The following is a 19,400-nucleotide window of genomic DNA, read 5'->3' as shown; positions in this document are numbered from 1 at the left end:
ACCGAAACTATACCGCATCTGATTCCTGTTCCCTACGGCTGATGTTGTTGTTTCTGCACCAATAGGGTTTCAATCAGGAGGATCTGGAGGGGGATAAGAGCCAATCTCAGGCCTCTGCAAAGAAAACAATGGCAGATGACTCTGATTCTGATGAGGGCGTGGACAGGGGTGGTGGCCAAGAGTGAGTAATCTCATGTATCTCCGTCAATGTTTTCAATCAGTCGATTTTCCACTTGCCACGATACTTTCATTCTATAGTGGAGGCATGGCTGACTCTGTTTCTATTCAGCACCAGTTTCATGTCGGACTTTGACGTGATGCTGGCTCGTAAGAAGGCCCAGAGCGGGAAGCGACGGCGGAACCGCGATGGGGGAACGTTCATCAGTGATGCTGACGACGTGGTCAGCGCTATGATCACCAAGATGACCGAAGCTGCAGAGGTGAGGTTCTGGCCCCGAAAATGTGTGTTCTGTCATAGGTCTTCACAATACTGGTGTGGGTGTACCATTCTATGTGATTTACAGGAGGACAGAACACTGAACGCTCAGAAGAAGCCAGCGTTAAAAAAGCTGACCCTCCTCCCCACTGTAGTTATGCACCTGAAAAAGTGAGTCCATCCATGGCTCTCGATACTACCACAAGCCTTAGTCTATAGACACTGAGTGTAGAAAACATTAGGAACACCTGCTCTTTCTATGACAGACTGACCAGGTGAAAGCTATGATCCCTTATGGATGTTCACTTGTTAAGTCCTCTTCAATCTGTAGAGCAGGGGTTCTTAAACTTTTTCAGCCTGGAACCCAAATGAGAAATTCTCATAATTTCCTGGGACCCAAGCTTAGGAACGTATACGTAAATATTGGTACATTTCATTGCCCTTATGCCTAAAACAAATGCAATATAGACAAAATCGAATACCAATTAAATTAAATAGCCATATCAATAGCTAATCATTTTTATTTTCCCCCATTTAAAAGCTCTTACATATCTGTCTAGGTTGGAGCTGTTGCTGTTAAAATTCCATAACTAATTTCCATTCTGAAATGGAACAAACTGATTGATCACATCACACAGATGCATAACAGAACTGACATGCAGGCTTTTTGATAGTGCAACCCTAAGTATATGATCAGACCTACTGTAGAAATTATTGTCGAAAGAAAGTCTAGGTTGGAGCTGTTTCTGTTAAAATAGAAGACATAATTTTTATTCTGAACTGGAATAAACTGATTGAACCCAGGCTGTATCTCATCCAGACGCGATTGGGAGTCCCATAGGCGGCGCACAATTATCCCAGCGTCGACCAGGTTTGGCTGGGGTATGCCGTCATTGTAAATAAGAATTGGTTCTTAACTGACTTGCCTAGTTTAAATAAAGGTTCAATTTAAAAAAAAAAACATTCACACAGATGTAGACCAGGAAAGACACACACACACACACACACACACACACACACACACACACACACACACACACACACACACACACAGTTCTAATGAGAGGTGTGTAGCTGGTTGAAGTTTAACAAGCAGGTCTATTCTGGGATCAGTTTTTGACAGTACAACACTGAGGTCATGCTCAGCATTGAGACTGTTTCTGTACTTGTTTTTTAAGTAATCCAGAGTTGAGAACCCTGACTGACATGGGCATGTGGTACCAAACTAGACCAGAATATCTACTGCTTTCTCAGGCAGGAGACCGCTTCCTGCTGTAGATGAGAAACCCAGAACTGTGTGTGTGTGTTTGTTTCAAAGTATCTTGCTTCAATCAGTTTATTCCAATTCAGAATAAAAATGATGACTTGTATTTTAACAGCAAAGGTTCCAACCTAGACTTGTTTTCAACAATAATTTCTACAGTAAGATGTACAGTAGGCCTGATCATTTTTCATCTTAATCTGTACTGTTACTTAGGGTTGCACTATCAGTAGCTGGCTAGCTTGCCTTGGCTAACGTTAGCTATTACCTGTGTACAAGGCCAGGGGATTATTTGAAAGAGAAACTCACATATAACGTTACTACTATGAGATAGTACTCCCATATTTCTGCTTAACACCTGTTTATAAAATGACAACAATGCCTTGCTAGCTGACTTACTTTTCCACTGTCGAAGCAGTTTCCTGAAGCATTCTGCCCTGTTCTGAAATAATTCCCTGGGTATACCGTCACGCTGTGGATGTTTGGTCATGACGTGTCGTTATATGAATTTGTTCGTTTTGATTGACTCATTACTAAGCACTTCCCCGCACAAAACAGATTGAGGGAGCTTCTCTTTATTTCTCAAAGTTTTCGGTGTATTGGCGTTTCATGACGATTGAGCTCAGTCAAAACTTGTTGCTAGCATGAGTCCATTTGATGACAGCGGTGAGTGTTGGCGAGTGGGAATGACAAGTCAGTGCCTGACAGCGCATCGTCTGCTGCTGAACGACAGCGCTGCATCGTGTGTCGCCGAGTGATCTTCAAGAAAACTGCGAATTACACGGGCGTCTCCCTATCGCGCAGCTGCCAAGCTGAGCAGAGACCGCAGTTGCACTTGGCCAAATCAATTCCAATAATTAAATAATTATACATTTACTCTTGACGCATCGCGACCCATCATTAACATACTTTGAGAAAGGCTGGTGTAGTTGAAGGGGAGGAGACGGGTTAAACAATGTTTTTTAAACCTTGAGACAATTGAGACGGATTGTGTATGTGTGCCATTGAGGTTGAATGGGCAAGACAAAATATTAAAGTGCCTTTGAACGGTGTATGGTATTATGTTCCAGGCGCACCTGTTTGAGTGTGTCAGGAACTGCAATGCTGCTGTGTTTTTCATGCTCAACAGTTTCCCGTTGGTGTCAAGACTAGCCCACCACCCAAAGGACATCCAGCTTTCGACACCTTGTGGAGTCCATTCCCAGACGAATTGAGGCTGTTCTGAGGGGATAGGGGGGGTGCAACTCAATATTTGGAAGGTGCTCCTAATGTTTTGTACACTCTCTGTGTGTGTTACAGGAGGTTCGTGGCACCTTTAATTAAGGGAGGATGGGCTCGTGGTAATGGACTGAGTAGAATACTATCAAGTACATCAAAAGTGTAGTTTGATGCCATTCCATTCGCTCCGTTCCAGCCATTATTATGAGCCGTCCTCCCCCTCAGCAGCCTCCACTGGTGTGTACAGTACCAGTCAAAAGTTTGGACACACCTACTCATTCAAGGGTTTTTCTTTATTTTCTACACTGTAGAATAATAATGAAGACACAAACTATGAAATAACACATATGGAATCATGTACTAACCAAAAAAGTGTTTAAAAATCCAAATATATTTTGTTTTAGATTCTTCAAAGAAGCCACCCTTTGCTTTGATGACAGCTTTGCACACTTGGTATTCTCTCAACCAGCTTCATGAGGAATGCTTCAACAGTCTTGAAGGAGTTCCCTCATATGCTGAGCACTTGTTGGCTGCTTTTCTTTCACTCTGTGGTCCAACTCATCCTAAACCATCACAATAGGGTTGAGGTTGGGTGATTGTGGAGGCCAGGTCATCTGATGCAGCACTCCATCACTCTCCTTGGTCAAATAGCCCGTACGCAGCCTGGAGGTGTTTTGGGTCATTGTCCTGTTGACGAACAAATTATATGCTCACTAAGCGCATACCAGATGGGATGGCATGTTGCTGCAGAATGCTGTGGTAGCTATGCTGGTTAAGTGTGCCTTGAATTCTAAATGAGTCACTGACATTGTCGCCAGCAAAGCACCATCACACCTCTTCCTCCATGCTTCATGGTGGGAACCACATGTGCAGAGATCATCCGTTGACCTACTCTGCGTCTGACAAAGACACGGCGGTTGGAACCAAAAATCTCAAATTTGCACTCATTTCCACCGGTCTGATGTCCATTGCTTGTGTTTCTTGACCCAAGCAAGTCTCTTCATCTTATTGGTGTTTCTTTGCAACAATTTGACCGTGTTAACTCTAATGAGCTTATCCTCTGGAGCAGAGGTAACGCTGAGTCTTTCTTTCCTGTGTCAGTCCTCATGAGAACCAGTTTCATCATAGCTCTTGGTTTTTAAAAATGTTCTTGCAGAAACTTTCAAAGTTCTTGACATTTTTTCAGATTGACTGACCATCATGTCTTTAAGTAATGATGCACTGTCGTTTCTCTTTGCTTATTTGGACTGATCTTGCCATAATGTGGACTTGGTCTTTTACCAAATAGGGTTATCTTCTGTATACCACCCCTACCTTGTCACAACACAACTGATTGGCTCAAATGCATTAAGATGGAAAGAAATTCCACAAATTAACTTTTAACAAGGCACACCTGTTAATTGAAATCCATTCCAGGTGGCTACCTCATGAAGCTGGTTGAGAGAATTTAAAGTGTGTGCAAAGATGTCATCAAGGCAAAGGGTGGCTACTTGAAGAATCTCAAATATAAAATACATTTTGATTTGTGTAACACTTTCTTGGTTACTACATGATTCCATATACCTGTTTCATAGTTTTGATGACTTCACTATTATTCTTCAATGTAGAAAATAGTAAAAATAAAAGAAACCCTTGAATGAGTAGGTGTCCGAACTTTTGACTGGTGGTGTGTGTGTATACACATACAGTGCGTTTGGAAAGTATTCAAACCCCTTGACTTTTTCCACATTTTGTTACGTTAGAGCCTTATTCTAAAATTGATTAAATCGTTTTTCCCCCTCATAAATCTACACACGATACCTCATGATGACAAAGCAAAAACAGGTTTTTAGAAATATTAGCAAATTTTTTCAATTTTTTTATATAGACCCTTAACTCAGTACTTTGTTGAAGAACCTTTGGCAGCGCATACAGCCTAGAGTCTTCTTGGGTATGACGCTACAAGCTTGGCACACCTGTATTTGGGGAGTTTCTCCCATTCTTCTCTGCAGATCCTCTCAAGTTCTGTCAGGTTGGATGGGGAGCGTCGCTGCACAGCTATTTTCAGATCTCTCCAGAGATGTTAGATCAGGTTTAAGTCCTGCCTCTGGCTCGGCCACTCAAGGACATTCAGAGACTTGTCCCGAAGCCACTCCTGCATTGTCTTGGCTGTGTGCTTAGGGATGTTGTCCTGTAGGAAGGTGAACCTTCGCCCCAGTCTGAGGTCCTGAGTGCTCTGGAGCAGGTTTTCATCAAGGATCTCTCTACTTTGCTCCGTTCATTCTTCCCTCTATCCTGACTAGTCTCCCAGTCCCTGTCGCTGAAAAACATCCCCACAGCATGATGCTGCCACCTCTGCTTCATTGTCGGGATGGTGCCAGGTTTCATCCAGACCTGACCCATGTCATTCAGGCCATAGAGTTCAATCTTGGTTTCATCAGACCAGATAATCTGGTTTCTAATGGTTTGAGAGACTTTAGGTGCCTTTTGGCATACTCCAAGCGTGACATTTTTGGGTACCCTTCCCCCGATCTGTGCCTCGACACAATCCTGTCTCGGAGCTCAACGGACAATTCCTTCGACCTCATAGCTTGGTTTTTGCTCTGACCTGCACTGTCAACTGTGGTACCTTTATATAGACAGGTGTGTGCCTTTCCAAATCATGTCCAATCAATTGAATTTACCACAGGTGGACTCCAATGAAGTTGTGGAAACAGGATGCACCTGAGCTCAATTTCGAGTCTCATAGCAAAGGGTCTGAATACTTATGTAAGTAAGGTAATTCTGTTTTCTATTTCATGTGCAAAAGTTTAAAAAATATATATTTAAAGTGCTTTGGCATTATGTGTAGATTGCTGAGATTATTTAATACATTTTTGAATAATGCTGTAATGTAACAAAATGTGGAAAAGTCAAGGGGTCTGAACACTTTCTGAAGGTAGTGTGTGTTTATATACACTACCGTTCAAAAGTTTGTGGTCACTTAGAAATGTCCTCTTTTTAAAAATTTTTTTAAGAAAAGCAACAACAAAAAATGTCCATTAAAATATGTGTTTTCTAATGATCAATTAGCCTTTTAAAATGACAAACTTGTATTAGCTAACACAACGTGCCATTGGAACACAGGAGTGATGGTTGCTGATAATGAGCCTCTGTACGCCTATGTAAATATTCCATAAAAAAATCTGCCGTTTCCAGCTACAGTAGTCATTTACAACATTAACTATGTCTACACAGTACTTCTGATCAAAAACAAGAACATTTCTAAGTGACCCCAAATTTTTGAACCGTTGGTGTGTGTTATTATATATATGTATACACACACACACACACTCTGAGTGTACAAAACAGGGACACTTTCCTAATATTGAGTTCCACCCCCTTTTTTCCCTACGAACAGCTTCAATTCATCGGGTCATGTACTCTATAAGGTTTCGAAAGCATTCCACAGGGAAAGTGCCCATGTTCACTCCAATGCTTCCCACAGTTAAGTTGGCTGGATGTCCTTTGGGTGGTGGACAATTCTTGATACACAAAGGAAATTGTTCAGCGTGAAGACGCCAGCAGCGTTGCAGATCTTGACACTTAAACAGGTGTGCCTGCAACTTACTACCATACCCCGTTCAAAGGTACTTGTCTTGCCCATTCACCCTCTGAGTGGTACACATACGCAATCCATGTGTCAAGGCTTTAAAAAAATGTATCTTTAACCTGTCTCCTCCCCTTCATCTCTACTGATTTTGAAGTGGATTTAACAAGTGACATCAATGAGGGATAATAGATTCACCTGGTCAGTCTGTCATGGAAAGAGCAAGTGTTCTTAATGTTTAATGTGTACTTGGTGTGTGTATATAGTACCTGTCAAATTTGGACACCTACTCATTTCAGGGTTTTTCTTTATTTTTACTATTTTCAACATTTTAGAATAATAGTGACGACGTCAACACTATGAAATAACATATGGAATCATGTAGTAACCAAAAAACTTTTGAACAAATCAAAATATATTTGAGATTCTTCAAGTAGCCACACTTTGCCTTGATGACAGCTTTGCACACTTGGCATTCACTCAACCAGCTTCATGAGGTAGTCTCCTCGAATGCATTTCAATAAACAGGTGTGCCTTGTTAGAAGTCAATTTGTGGAATGTTTTCCTTCATACGTTTGAGCCAATCAGTTGTGTTGTGACAAGGTAGGGGATGGTATACAGAAGACAGCCCTATTTGGTAAAAGATCAAGTCTGTATTATGGCAAGAACAGCTCAAATAAGCAGTCCATCATTACTTTAAGACCTGAAGCTCAGTCAATCCGGAATATTTCAAGAACTTTGAAAGTTTCTTCAAGTGCAGTCACAAAAACCATCAGACACTATGATGAAACTGGCTCTCATGAGGACCACCACAGGAAAGGAAGACCTAGAGATCAAATCAAAGTTTATTTGTCACGTGCGCTGAATACAACAGGTGTAGTAGACCTTACAGTGAAATGCGTACTTACAGGCTCTAACCAATGGTGCAAAAAAAAAAAGGTATTAGGTGAACAATAGGTAGGTAAAGAAATAAAAACAACAGTAAAAAAAGACAGGCTATATACAGGCAGTGATGCAACCGGTCAGGATGCTCTCGATGTTGCAGAACCTGTAGAACCTTTTGAGGATCTCAGGACCCATGCCAAATCTTTTTAGTTTCCTGCGGGGAATAGGCTTTGTCGTGCCCTCTTCACGACTGTCTTGGTGTGTTTGGACCATTCTAGTTTGTTGATGTGGACACCAAGGATCTTGAAGCTCTCAACTTGCTCCACTACAGCCCCGACGATGAGAATGGGGGCGTGCTCGGTCCTCCTTTTCCTGTAGTCCACAATCATCTCCTTAGTCTTGGTTACGTTGAGGGTTAGGTTGTTATTCTGGCACCACCCGGCCAGGTCTCTGACCTCCCTATAGGCTCGATCGTTGTTGTCGGTGATCAGGCCCACCACTGTTGTGTCGTCTGCAAACTTAATGATGTTGTTGGAGTCGTGCCTGGCCATGCAGTCGTGGGTGAACAGGGAGTACTTGTGACTGAGCACGCACCCCTGGGGAGCTCCAGTGTTGAGGATCAGCGTGGCAGATGTGTTGCTACCTACCCTCACCACCTGGGGGCGGCCCATCAGGAAGTCCAGGATCCAGTTGCAGAGGGAGGTGTTTAGTCCCAGGGTCCTTAGCTTCGTGATGAGCTTTGAGGGTACTATGGTGTTGAACGCTGAGCTGTAGTCAATGAATAGCATTCTCACATAAGTGTTCCTTTTGTCCAGGTGGGAAAGGGCAGTGTGGAGTGCAATAGAGATTGCATCATCTGTGGATCTGTTTGAGCGGTATGCAAATTGGAGTGGGTCTAGGGTTTCTAGGATAAGGGTGTTGATGTGAGCCATGACCAACCTTTCAAAGCACTTCATGGCTATGGACGTGAGTGCTACGGGTCTGTAGTCATTTAGGCAGGTTGCCTTTGTGTTCTTGGGCACAGGGATTATGGTGGTCTGCTTGAAAAATGTTGGTATTACAGACTCAATCAGGCACATGTTGAAAATGTCAGTGAAGTCACCTGCCAGTTGGTCAGCACATGCCCGGGGCACACGTCCTGGTAATCAGTTTGCCCCCTTCAGCCTTGTGTATGTTGACCTGTTTAAAGGTCTTACTCACGTCGGCTACGGAGAGCATGATCACACAGTCTTCCGGAACAGCTGATGCTCTCATGCATGCCTCAGTGTTGCTTGCCTCAAAGTGAGCATAGAAGTGATCTAGGACAGTTAACTCTAATGAACTTATCCTCTGCAGCAGAGGATAAGTTCATTAGAGTTAACTGCACCTCAGAAATTGCAGCCCTAATAAATGCTTCAGAGTTCATCTAACAGTCACATCTCAACATCAACTGTTCAGAGGAGGCTGTGTGAATCAGGCCTTCATGGTCAAATTGCTGCAAAGAAACCACTACTAAAGGACACCAATAAGAAGAGACTTGCCTAGACCAAGAAACATGTGCTATGGACATTAGACCGGTGGAAATCTGTCCTTTTGTTCTGATGAGTCTAAATTTGAGATTTTTGGTTCCAACCACTGTCTTTGTGAGACGCAGAGTAGGTGAACAGATGATCTCTGCATGTCTGGTTCCCTCTGTAGCATGGAGAAGGTGTGACGGCGTGGGGGTGCTTTGCTGGTGACACTGTCTGTGATTTATTTAGAATTCAAGGCTTACTTATCCAGCATGGCTACCACAGCGATTCGCCATCCCATCTGGTTTGCGCTTAGTGGGACTATCATTTCTTTTTCAACAGGACAATGACCCAAAACACACCTCCAGGTTGTGTAAGGGCTATTTGACCAAGAAGAGTGATGTAGTGCTGCATCAGATGACCTGGCCTACACAATCATCCAACCTCAACCCAATTGAGATGGTTTGGGATGAGTTGGACTGCAGAGTGAAGGAATAGCATCCAACAAGTGCTCAGCATATGTGGGAACTCCTTCAAGACTGTTGGAAAAGCATTACAGGTGAAGCTGGTTGAGAGAATGCCAAGAGTGTGCAAAGCTGTCAACAAGGCAAAGGATGGCTACTTAGAAGAATCTAAAATATATATGTTTTTCTTTCACACGTTTTTGGTTACTACATGATTCCATATGTGTTATTTCATAGTTTTGATGTCTTCACTATTATTCTACAATGTAGAAAATAGTAAAAACAAAGGAAAACCCTTGAATAGGTGTCTCCAAACTTTTGACTGGTTCTGTGTTTGTATGTATATATGTGTATGTACAGTTGAAGTCGGAAGTTTACATACAGCTTCGCCAAATACTTTTAAACTCAGTTTTTCACAATTCCTGACATTTAATCCTAGTAAACATTATCTTTCTTCGTGCAGTTAGGATCACCAATTTTATTTTAAGAATGTGAAATGTCAGAATAATAGTAGAGAGAATGATTTATTTCAGCTTTTATTTATTTCATCACATTCCCAGTGGGTTAGAAGTTTACATACACTCAATTAGTATTTGGTAGCATTGCCTTTTTAAATTATTTAACATGGGTCAAATGTTTTGGGTAGCCTTCCACATGCTTCCCACAGTAAGTTGGGAGAATTTTGGCCCATTCCTCCTGACAGAGCTGGTGTCACTGAGTCAGGTTTGTAGGCCTCCTTGCTCGCACATGCTTTTTCAGTTCTGTCCACAAATGTTCTATAGGATTGAGGTCAGGGCTTTGTGATGGCAAGTCGAATACCTTGACTTTTTTGTCCTTAACCCATTTTCCACAACTTTGGAAGTATGCTTGGCTTGGGGTCATTGTTCATTTGGAAGACCCATTTGCATCCAAGCTTTAACATCCTGACTGATGTCTTGAGATGTTGCTTCAATATATCCACATAATTTTCCTTTCCTCATAATGCCATCTATTTTGTGAGGTGCACCAGTCCCTCCTGCAACAAAGCACCCCCACAACATGATGCTGCCACCCTCGTGCTTCACGGTTGGGATGGTGTTCTTGGGCTTGTAAGCCTCCCCCTTTTTCCTCCAAACATAACGATGTTCATTATGGCCAAACAGTTCTATTTTTGTTTCATCAGACCAGAGGACATTTCTCCAAAAAGTACGATCTTTGTCCCCATGTACAGTTGCAAACCGTAGTCTGGCTTTTTTATGGCGATTTTGGAGCAGTGGCTTCTTCCTTGCTGAGCGGCCTTTCAGGTTATGTCGATATAGAACTCCTCCAGCATCTTCACAAGGGCCTTTGCTGTTGTTCTGGGATTGATCACCAAAGTACGTTCATCTCTAGGAGACAGAATGCGTCTCGTTCCTGAGCGGTATGACGACTGAATGGTCCCATTGTGTTTATAATTTGGTACTATTGTTTGTACAGATGAACGGGGTACCTTCAGGCATTTGGAAATTGCTCCCAAGGATGAACCAGACTTGTGGAGGTCTACAATTATTTTCTGATATCTTGGCTGATTTCTTTTGATTTTCCCATGATGTCAATTAAAGAGGCACTGAGTTCGAAGGTATGCCTTGATATACATCCACAGGTACACCTAGAATTGTGATACAGTGAAATAATCTGTCTTTAAACAATTGTTGGAAAATGTACTTGTCATGCGCAAAGTAGATGTCCTAACCGACTTGCCAAAACTAGTTTGTTAACAAGAAATTTGTGGAGTGGTTCAAAAACAATGACTCGAACTCCAACCTGTATGTAAACTTCCGACTTCAACTGTGTGTGTGTGTATTTTATATATGTATATATATTTTTTTTTTAACTCTGACTGAATGATTAGAGTTTTCAAATAAAATGTAGTACCATTGAGTTTTCATGTAGCACATAGGTGATTTGGTGTTTTGGATGCGTATATGGTCTGACGTATGTGTGCGTTCAGGCAAGACCTCAAGGAGACGTTCATCGACAGCGGGGTGATGTCGGCTATCAAGGAGTGGATCGGCCCGCTGCCAGATAAGAGTCTACCGGCCCTCAAAATCAGAGAGGATCTCCTCAAAATTCTACAGGAAGTAAGTGCTAGGGATTCCATTTCCGCAACCCCCCCGAGACGTCACCATGGTTTTTAATCTTTATAAAGAACTGTTTTCAAAAGGTTGTCCGTTCTCCCCCCAGCTCCCCAGTGTGAGTCAGGAGACTCTCAAACACAGCGGGATAGGCCGAGCCGTCATGTTCCTATACAAACACCCCAAGGAGTCGCGCCCCAACAAGGACCTCGCCCTCAAACTCATCAGTAAGTCCCCTTACATACCTATACTCAAAAACATATCAGATGTGCATTTAATCATGTGCATCTGTCTGAAGTAATAGCTGACCCAAGTATTGTCAGACTGAGTCAAGTAAAGAATGAATTAGGTCATTAAAGGGTTAAAAAGTTTCTCTCATTTTCACTCAACTGTTTCATAGTGTTTTTTTTTCAAGTTCCAGCAGCTTCTAGTTAGCATGTAGCAATGGGACACGGCCCCTCTGTAGAGGTTTGAGTGTTGGTGTTATTGCTAGAGTTTTAGTATTGATACTTGCCGTGTCTGTACAGACGAGTGGTCCAGGCCCATCTTTGGCCTGACGTCTAACTACAAGGGCATGACGCGCGAGGAGAGACAACAGAGAGACCTCGACCAGCAGATGCCGCAAAAAAGACGCCTCAGGTAAGTGTGTGCACACACCCCGGGGTTTCCGTTAGGACAATGTGGAGCTGGAAAATGTGACCAGGAAGATTTTTTTTTTATTTACCCATATGCTTTGGGTGCATAACATATTAGAGCGAACACCAACAGCGCTCAGAAGGATAGATATCACATTTAGATTATGGCAACTCATGTATTAAAGAGGACAATGAAGCATTTTCAAACTTTTATCGAAATGCAATTCGCGGGAAAACACCTTTCTAAACAGTTAACCTGATAGCGGTTATGATATGTGACAGAGAGTAAAATCGAAAGATTTTTCAAACTTTACATTTGGCACTATGCATTGGGGCAGGTAGTGTCCTCCTGGCATCCGCCAAACCCAGATTAGTCTGTCAAACTGCCAGATGAAGAAGCGTGATTCATGACTCCAGAGAATGCGTTTCCACTGCTCCAGAGTCCAATGGCGGCGAGCTTTACACCACTCAAGTCGACACTTGGCAATGCGCATGGTGATCTAAGGCTTGTGTGCGGCTGCTCCACCATGGAAACCCATTTCATGAAGATCCAGATGAATAGTTGTTGGTGCTGACGTTGCTACCAGAGGCAGTTTGGAACTCGGTGGTGAGTGTTGCAACTGAGGACAGACTATTTTTTACTTGCTTCAGCACTCGCCTGTCCCGTTCTGTGAGCTTGTGTGGCCTACCACTTCACGGCTGAGCCGTTGTTGCTCCTAGACGTTTCCACTTCAGAATAACAGCACTTACAGTTGACTGAATCAGCTCTAGCAGGGCAGGAATTTGACGAACTGACTTGTTCTGAACCTGCAGTACCTCCGGAAAGTATTCAGATTTTGTTACGTTACAGCCTTATTCTAAAATGGATTGAAAAAATAAACAATCCTCTGCAATCTACACACACTACCCCATAATGACAAAGCGAAAAGGGTCTGGGTGACTAGTCAGGTTCGAGGGAAAGTTGATCGGATCAAAGTACATAAAGCTCCTTGAAAACCTGCTCCAGAGCGCTCAGGAACTCAGGAACTCAGGTTGGGGTGAAGGTTCACCTTCCAACAGGACAACCACCCTAAGCACACAACCAAGACACCGCAGGAGTGTGGCCCAGCCAGAGCCCGTACTTGAACCCGGTCGAACATCTCTGGAGAGACCTGAAAATAGCTGTGCAGCAAAGTTCCCCATCCAACCTGACAGGGCTTGAGAGGATCTGCGGAGAAGAATGTGAGAAATTCTCCAACTACAGATGTGCCAAGATTATAGCATCATACCCAAGACTCGAGGCTGTAATCGCTTCCAGATGTGCTTGAACGAAGTACTGAGTGAAGGGTCTGAAAACTTATGTAAATGTGATATTTCAGTTTATTTCAATACATTTGCAAACATTTCTAAAAACCTGTTTTTGCTTTGTCATTATGGGGTATTGTGTGTAGATTTGATGTTTTTGATAACGATGTTAACTAACAAAATGGAAAGTCAAGGTGTCTGAATACTTTCTGAATGCACTGAATGTAATATATATGCTGTGTCTGTAAAATGTATATGATCTTGTTTTGTTATTTTTAGTCCCATTTACGCTTCGCTCAACCCCTCCCGTCTATCTCTGAACACCAGCCAGTTCTATTTGCCATATATTTTTCAGCTGTGATATTTCACGAAAGTTCTGAATCGAGGCTCATTAGCTTCTTTTAATTTTTTTTTGCTGCGGATTGTTTCAAATCACAAGCAGTTTGGATAGCGCACGTGGCAATAGCCCTAGCTGATTGAGTTGCGTCGGTCAGTGAAAAGCATCTAAAATATGTGTGCCGATAGTGTCTCGAGTATAATTTATAATGTTGAGACAAGAAGGGGGGGGGGGTGTATGGCAATTGTTTCATTGTGTATCTTGTTTGCTCTGTTATTTAAAAAAATATATAATAATTAGTAATTTTACCGTTCTCATTCTCGAAGTTGAAACATTGTTTACGGAGTTCACTACCTGCTACAGGTTTATTTTATAACCATCATTTATGAGATTTATCCATTTATTTCATTGTCTTTTGTTTGTAGTGCTCCATGTGAGTGATGAGCCTGTCTGCTATCTCTGTCCTGATAATGTTGAGGAAGTATGTGCACCTGAGCACGCGTACAAGTACCTGGCCTGCCGAATGATAATATATTACAATTATAGTTCCTCACAGTAAGCTATTTTGAAATATCTAATCAACAGTCTCCCCCTCGATAATCACCAATCCTCTGTGTGAAAGAGCAATGGAAATTATAGGCCTACTGCTGCATTGGCCTATAGGCTATGAATTCCATGCGCTCATTTCTTCAGCCGCCAATGGATCACGGTGTGCCAATGTGTCCATATGGCAGAGGCTGGTGATCTCGCATTAGTTGAGTTAACTTTCAGATTTGTATCATTTTAATCCAGATTTTTATGATTAACCACTTGACAATGATTTTAAGAAAGAAAACGTTATTATTGCGATGAAACTGTTCCACGAAAATGCTCCTGTGAAAATCAAAACTAGCACGCAGAATAGTAGAAATGGTAGGATAAATTGCATGCTTCTGTAACGGATGTGAAATGGCTAGCTAGTTAGCGGGTACGCGCTACTAGCGTTTCAATCAGTTACGTCACTTGCTCTGAAACCTAGAAGTAGTGTTGCACCTTGCTCTGCAAGGGCCGTGGCTTTTGTGGAGCGATGGGTAACGATGCTTCGTGGGTGTCAGTTGTTGATGTGTGCAGAAGGTCCCTGGTTCGCGCCCGTGTCGGGGCGAGGGGACGTACTAAAGTTATACTGTTACACTTCCCTCAACTTGAAACTCACGCACTGCACTGCCTATGAAGTCTTTATAAAATAATTTCCTCCCAAGTTTCTATGCTTGAATTTAGCCTATAGGCTACTTTGAAGCAAGGTAAGTCATGCCTCATATTAAATAAATTCAGGTTTCAAACAATTAAGTATATTTTCATAATGCATACTGCCTCTAGCTCATATTGTAAGTTGGTGGGTGATGCGCTGATAGCCTGTTTCCTGCACTTGAATGGGAAATAGTTGTGCTTCAACTACCAGTTGAGAAATAAAAATAGTCCTTTTCAATCGTGCACCAAAACGGTTTTAAACACGCGATTTGCATTTAGAATTGTTGCGCAGTAAATGGGCTTATTATAAAAGCACGTTTTACTCCAGGAGAAATCCTGCACAATATAGGCGGTGATAGTTGGATAAATAAGATACTAACGAAAATACACACAGGCCAATTTAATTCCACTAAATTATGCAAATTAACCTATAAGCATGACTGTCAAATGTATTTACATCAACTGGTATTTTCATCAATTAATAAAACGCATTATTTTGCAATGGGATTTTGTTTCGCCGGGTCATTTTTATCGGCTTCATTTTTTTCAGCGGATGAAAGCCTCGCCGGCTAATGGAAACAGTTAACACACACTCATAGATGTCCCACACACATACTCACTTGTTATACAATATACCCCCTTAAACACATGCATGCAGTTGTCTCATGTGATCACAGTAGACGTGATTTGTTCACTCCAACCCACCCTTTCCAGCTCATTGTCCCACTGTTCCTATCTATTCCTCTTGTCTGTCTGTCATTAATCCACTTTTCAGTCCTCACTCCTCCTTTCACTGTGTCACTCTGCTCATCTTTGTCAAATCAACCCTCTCTCTCTCCATGACTGTCTACTTCCCAACGTGGTGTGTCTCCCCCCCCCAGTCAGCCCCAAAAGATGGAGAGGTCCAAGGAACCGGATGTCTTCTCCCCGCAGCAACTCAGGTTCATGGTTGCATGATTGCTCCGCCACACGAGTGACTTTGGCTGCAGTCAGATGTTCAACCCCCCCCCCCCCCCCCCCCAGGTTGTTTTTTCCCCCCCAGAGACGATGATAGTTGTTGGTATGAATGATATTAGAAGAGTCAGATTGAGCCTAGAGTTAATGAGGCTTTCTTGTGAGTATGGCTTCATTTTGGTGCAGTGTTAGTGGTGAGGGTTAGAAAGGCTGCTTTGTAAGCGTGTTGTTTGTGTGGGAGATTCTCTTCATTTTAACCATGTTGGAGCAGTGTTTGCCGTTGTAACTCTTACCATGTCTGTCAGAAAGCTAAAACGCGTCACTGGGCCAGGGCTTCGATCTTGGCACAAAGCGGAGTATAGCTACGGCTCTCTTCCTCAGTTAGCAGTGAAGGTTGTCTGGCCATTTGCCCTCCCGCTGACCTTTAAACCCTAACCTCTGTGTACTTCATATCCTCTTGCTCTTCAAATGACATTTCTCTCCAGTTCAGGAATAAACATCTTTGTTTTTTTTGGTGTTTCTTCATATAGCCTGTATGTAGCCAGTACGCTTTGTTTGGTTGTGCATTGTGTGTTAGAGTTCAATGCTTTATTAATACACTTATGTTAGGACCTAAGGAACTGAGTCAATCCGGGCAGCCACAGCAGGGCAGTACATGAGTGACATTCAGAGTAAATTTGCTATAACCTATTTCATGAAATGTTATATACACAACTCGAGGCTAATGTTGTCTCGACAGAGTGGATAATTCCACCAAAGCAGTGCCAAAAGGGGGGCGATTACAGTCATCTATCAAAATGTTTTTTTATAAGTACTTAATCACCGTAGAGTTTCTAAACCCAGAGGTGGAACATCTTGAGACTTCCCGGGAACGCTTGCGAAACTGTCCAAGCAAACCAGGCCGGGGTTTGGGGTTTGAGAAGTCAATGAGAGAAGGGGAAATTCTTCCTTAGTTAATTTTCTTGAAATCTAAAGGCACAGCCTAGATTCGAGGCCAATGTCTTACGTAGTTATTCCTGCAACCTTGTGGAAGTGACCAACTGACACATTTTTAATTTGACTCAAAAACAACATATCAAAGGAGTGCCTTCGATATGACATGCAGCACGTGCGCAGTTCGGGCACGAGACGACCGTTAGACCCGATGACGTGTTTCTGCGCATGAGCTTAGCCAGCCGACGTCGCCATGACATCGCCTACAAGCATGATCAGGGATTTTTAATCGATGGAGCAGTTTCTGCCCGTCTTCATACTGGTACTGTCTTTTTCTACTATTCTCAAACACTAACCTTTGAACAGGGAAGTGGCAGTAACGGCATGTGTGCAGAGTGCTAGCGACACCCTTACTGTTGGTTAACTGTGTGTGGCCAGGTCAGTCAGTGGTCACTCAGACTCTGTCAATTCTGTCTCTCTTCCCATCTCGCTCTCCCTCCCTCTCTCTACAGCTCAGGGGGACAGACTCCTCATAGAGACCTGGAGAAAGTGCTGACGGGAGAAGAGAAGTGAGTAGTGGCCATCACATGTTGTGTGTCTGAGTCCGTTGTCTGTGTTGCTCTCTGCTGACACCCCTCCTGTGTTTTGTTGCCCGACAGAGCTCTACGCCCAGGCGACCCTGGATTCTGTGCCCGGGCCAGGGTGCCCATGCCATCCAACAAGGACTACGTCGTGCGGCCCAAATGGAACGTGGAGAGCGAATCCAGAGCAGTGAGTGTTTGTCCGTCCAGCTATCTGCCTGGGAGGAGAAAGGACCCCTTGATAGTTTCCCCATTTCTTTTAACTGTCTAAATCAGACCAATTTTCTTCTCCAACCTGAAATCCTGGATTCCGCAAATAACCGTTTCCAGGTCATTTTAGCTAAGTTACCTTAGTTGTGACTGGGTCTGAACTGTTAGCTTGTTAGATGTTTTGTCACTACATGACGTGGGCATCGGTAAGGAGCTGAATGTGATTGGTTCCCGACTGTAGACATGCTTTAAGAAAGGGATAAGCCGATTGGAAAAGCACAAGCGTCGCATCGCCCAGCAGAGGTCACAGCGGCGCATCACGGCGGTGAAGATCAATGTGGACGGCAATGGCATGCCCCTGTAATTCCTACTGTCACCACACGGGGCAGTAAGTGCCACCTGCATGTCTTTTGCTGGTCCTGGGTAGGACAAAGTTGCCCATAGACTCTGATCTTAGGTCAGCTAACGGTTACCCCCACTAATGGTGAATGTTGGGAATGAGAGAGGGTAAGCTGATGGTAACTTCTACCCAGGGCCACTGTGTGCAGTGTGGACTGGAGTGCAACCATCCCACCACTTACCGAGTCAAACGGTTCTGCACGCTGTTGCCCAGCCGCCTAATGAATGAATGAGTCCCCTGTTTAAAACATATAACACACAGTACTACACTGCTTGAGCTGTGACATTTGAACTTCCCTGGTTTTAAGACATTAGGCTATACCATCGTTGCTTAAGTTTGTGTCCAGCATGGTGGGAATGTGTTACTATTCAACTTAGTGTTCAGAGTTTTATGGTTGCGAAACTCAACGAGAAATATCAGATCGACAGAACATTCCAAATTTGATGCGAGTGTGTTTGTGTGTCAGTAACCTTGCTCGCTAGGCTTGTAGTGGTACTACCACTGTCCAATATTGTGGCGTAGGCGCACTGTGTTTTGGCGAATGTTTGCAACAGAGTAGTTCCACTTTTCCTGTCTCTCCTTTTGTAATCCTCTCTTCTTTCCTCCCTCTGTCTCCCAGGCCCCGGTTAAGAAGGGCATGTCACGGGTGGACAAACAGTTGCGTCGCTTCGCCGACATAAAGCGTATGACAAAGACAGGCCACGCGGTGAAGATCAGCGTCCAGGGCAACCGGATGCCCCTCTGATGACATCTTTTTTTTAACCTTTTGTGGCTATGTGAAAGCATAGGTTTCAATACATAGCTTTTACCGATCCAATAATATCAGAGCTATGATTATTCCAAGGAAGGATGCAATTATTTAAATCATTTGATTAGGGCAAGGATCCCACTTCTGTGTGCTTTAGCCAACTTCTCTAACTAGCATGACGATGGTCAAAGCAGTTTGCTAAAGCACATAGATGAGACCATGCTATCGTCAAACCCCCTCAGGCCAGCCTGAATGTATGATAGCGGTGTGGCTTCACAGGCTGGTTGGCCTTCGGTCCTCACGCCTTTGAGAGATTCAATACGGAGTGTGGAAGATTGGTGTTATAGCACGATGAAAGTTTTAAGGTCATTTCCAATTGTGCAGACATGCAGCGTATACCGAACGCTGGCCTTAAGTTTCTATAGCGCGGATCTTCCATGCTCAGTTTTGAATGTACGTTAGGCCTTTGTTTTACTTTGTTTCTGAAGAAGCTGTACAGACTTAGGAGCTGCCTGTATGTCTTGACTGTGTGCCGGTTGTTTCCGAAGTTACTTTCATAATAAAGAGGGTTTCACCAGATCTCTTAGTCGTCTTTATTTGAGACGCGTTACCTATGGCCTTGAACTAGATTCCTCTCAATCTCATTTGACCACTGTTGATGTCTAACATGATACAT

The 19,400-nt window shown here is 43.2% G+C and overlaps 1 protein-coding gene across 1 annotated transcript in view; it reads left to right on the top strand.

Moving 5' to 3' along the window:
• LOC129821720 (protein IWS1 homolog) overlaps window positions 1–19,303 on the top strand; it is a 33,247-nt gene extending 13,944 nt beyond the window's left edge. Inside the window, exons 7-15 of the mRNA XM_055879310.1 lie at window positions 66–181; window positions 290–440; window positions 525–607; window positions 11,292–11,421; window positions 11,525–11,642; window positions 11,943–12,054; window positions 17,298–17,354; window positions 17,445–17,556; window positions 18,596–19,303. Coding sequence (XP_055735285.1) covers window positions 66–181; window positions 290–440; window positions 525–607; window positions 11,292–11,421; window positions 11,525–11,642; window positions 11,943–12,054; window positions 17,298–17,354; window positions 17,445–17,556; window positions 18,596–18,721 — 1,005 coding nt within the window. The 3' untranslated portion in view covers window positions 18,722–19,303. The remainder of the gene's footprint in view (window positions 1–65; window positions 182–289; window positions 441–524; window positions 608–11,291; window positions 11,422–11,524; window positions 11,643–11,942; window positions 12,055–17,297; window positions 17,355–17,444; window positions 17,557–18,595) is intronic.
• Window positions 19,304–19,400: the final 97 nt, after the last annotated feature.

The sequence above is a fragment of the Salvelinus fontinalis genome, chromosome 24 (assembly GCF_029448725.1).
Source record: "Salvelinus fontinalis isolate EN_2023a chromosome 24, ASM2944872v1, whole genome shotgun sequence".
Taxonomy (NCBI): domain Eukaryota; kingdom Metazoa; phylum Chordata; class Actinopteri; order Salmoniformes; family Salmonidae; genus Salvelinus; species Salvelinus fontinalis.
This window is presented reverse-complemented; position numbering and strand designations above follow the sequence as displayed.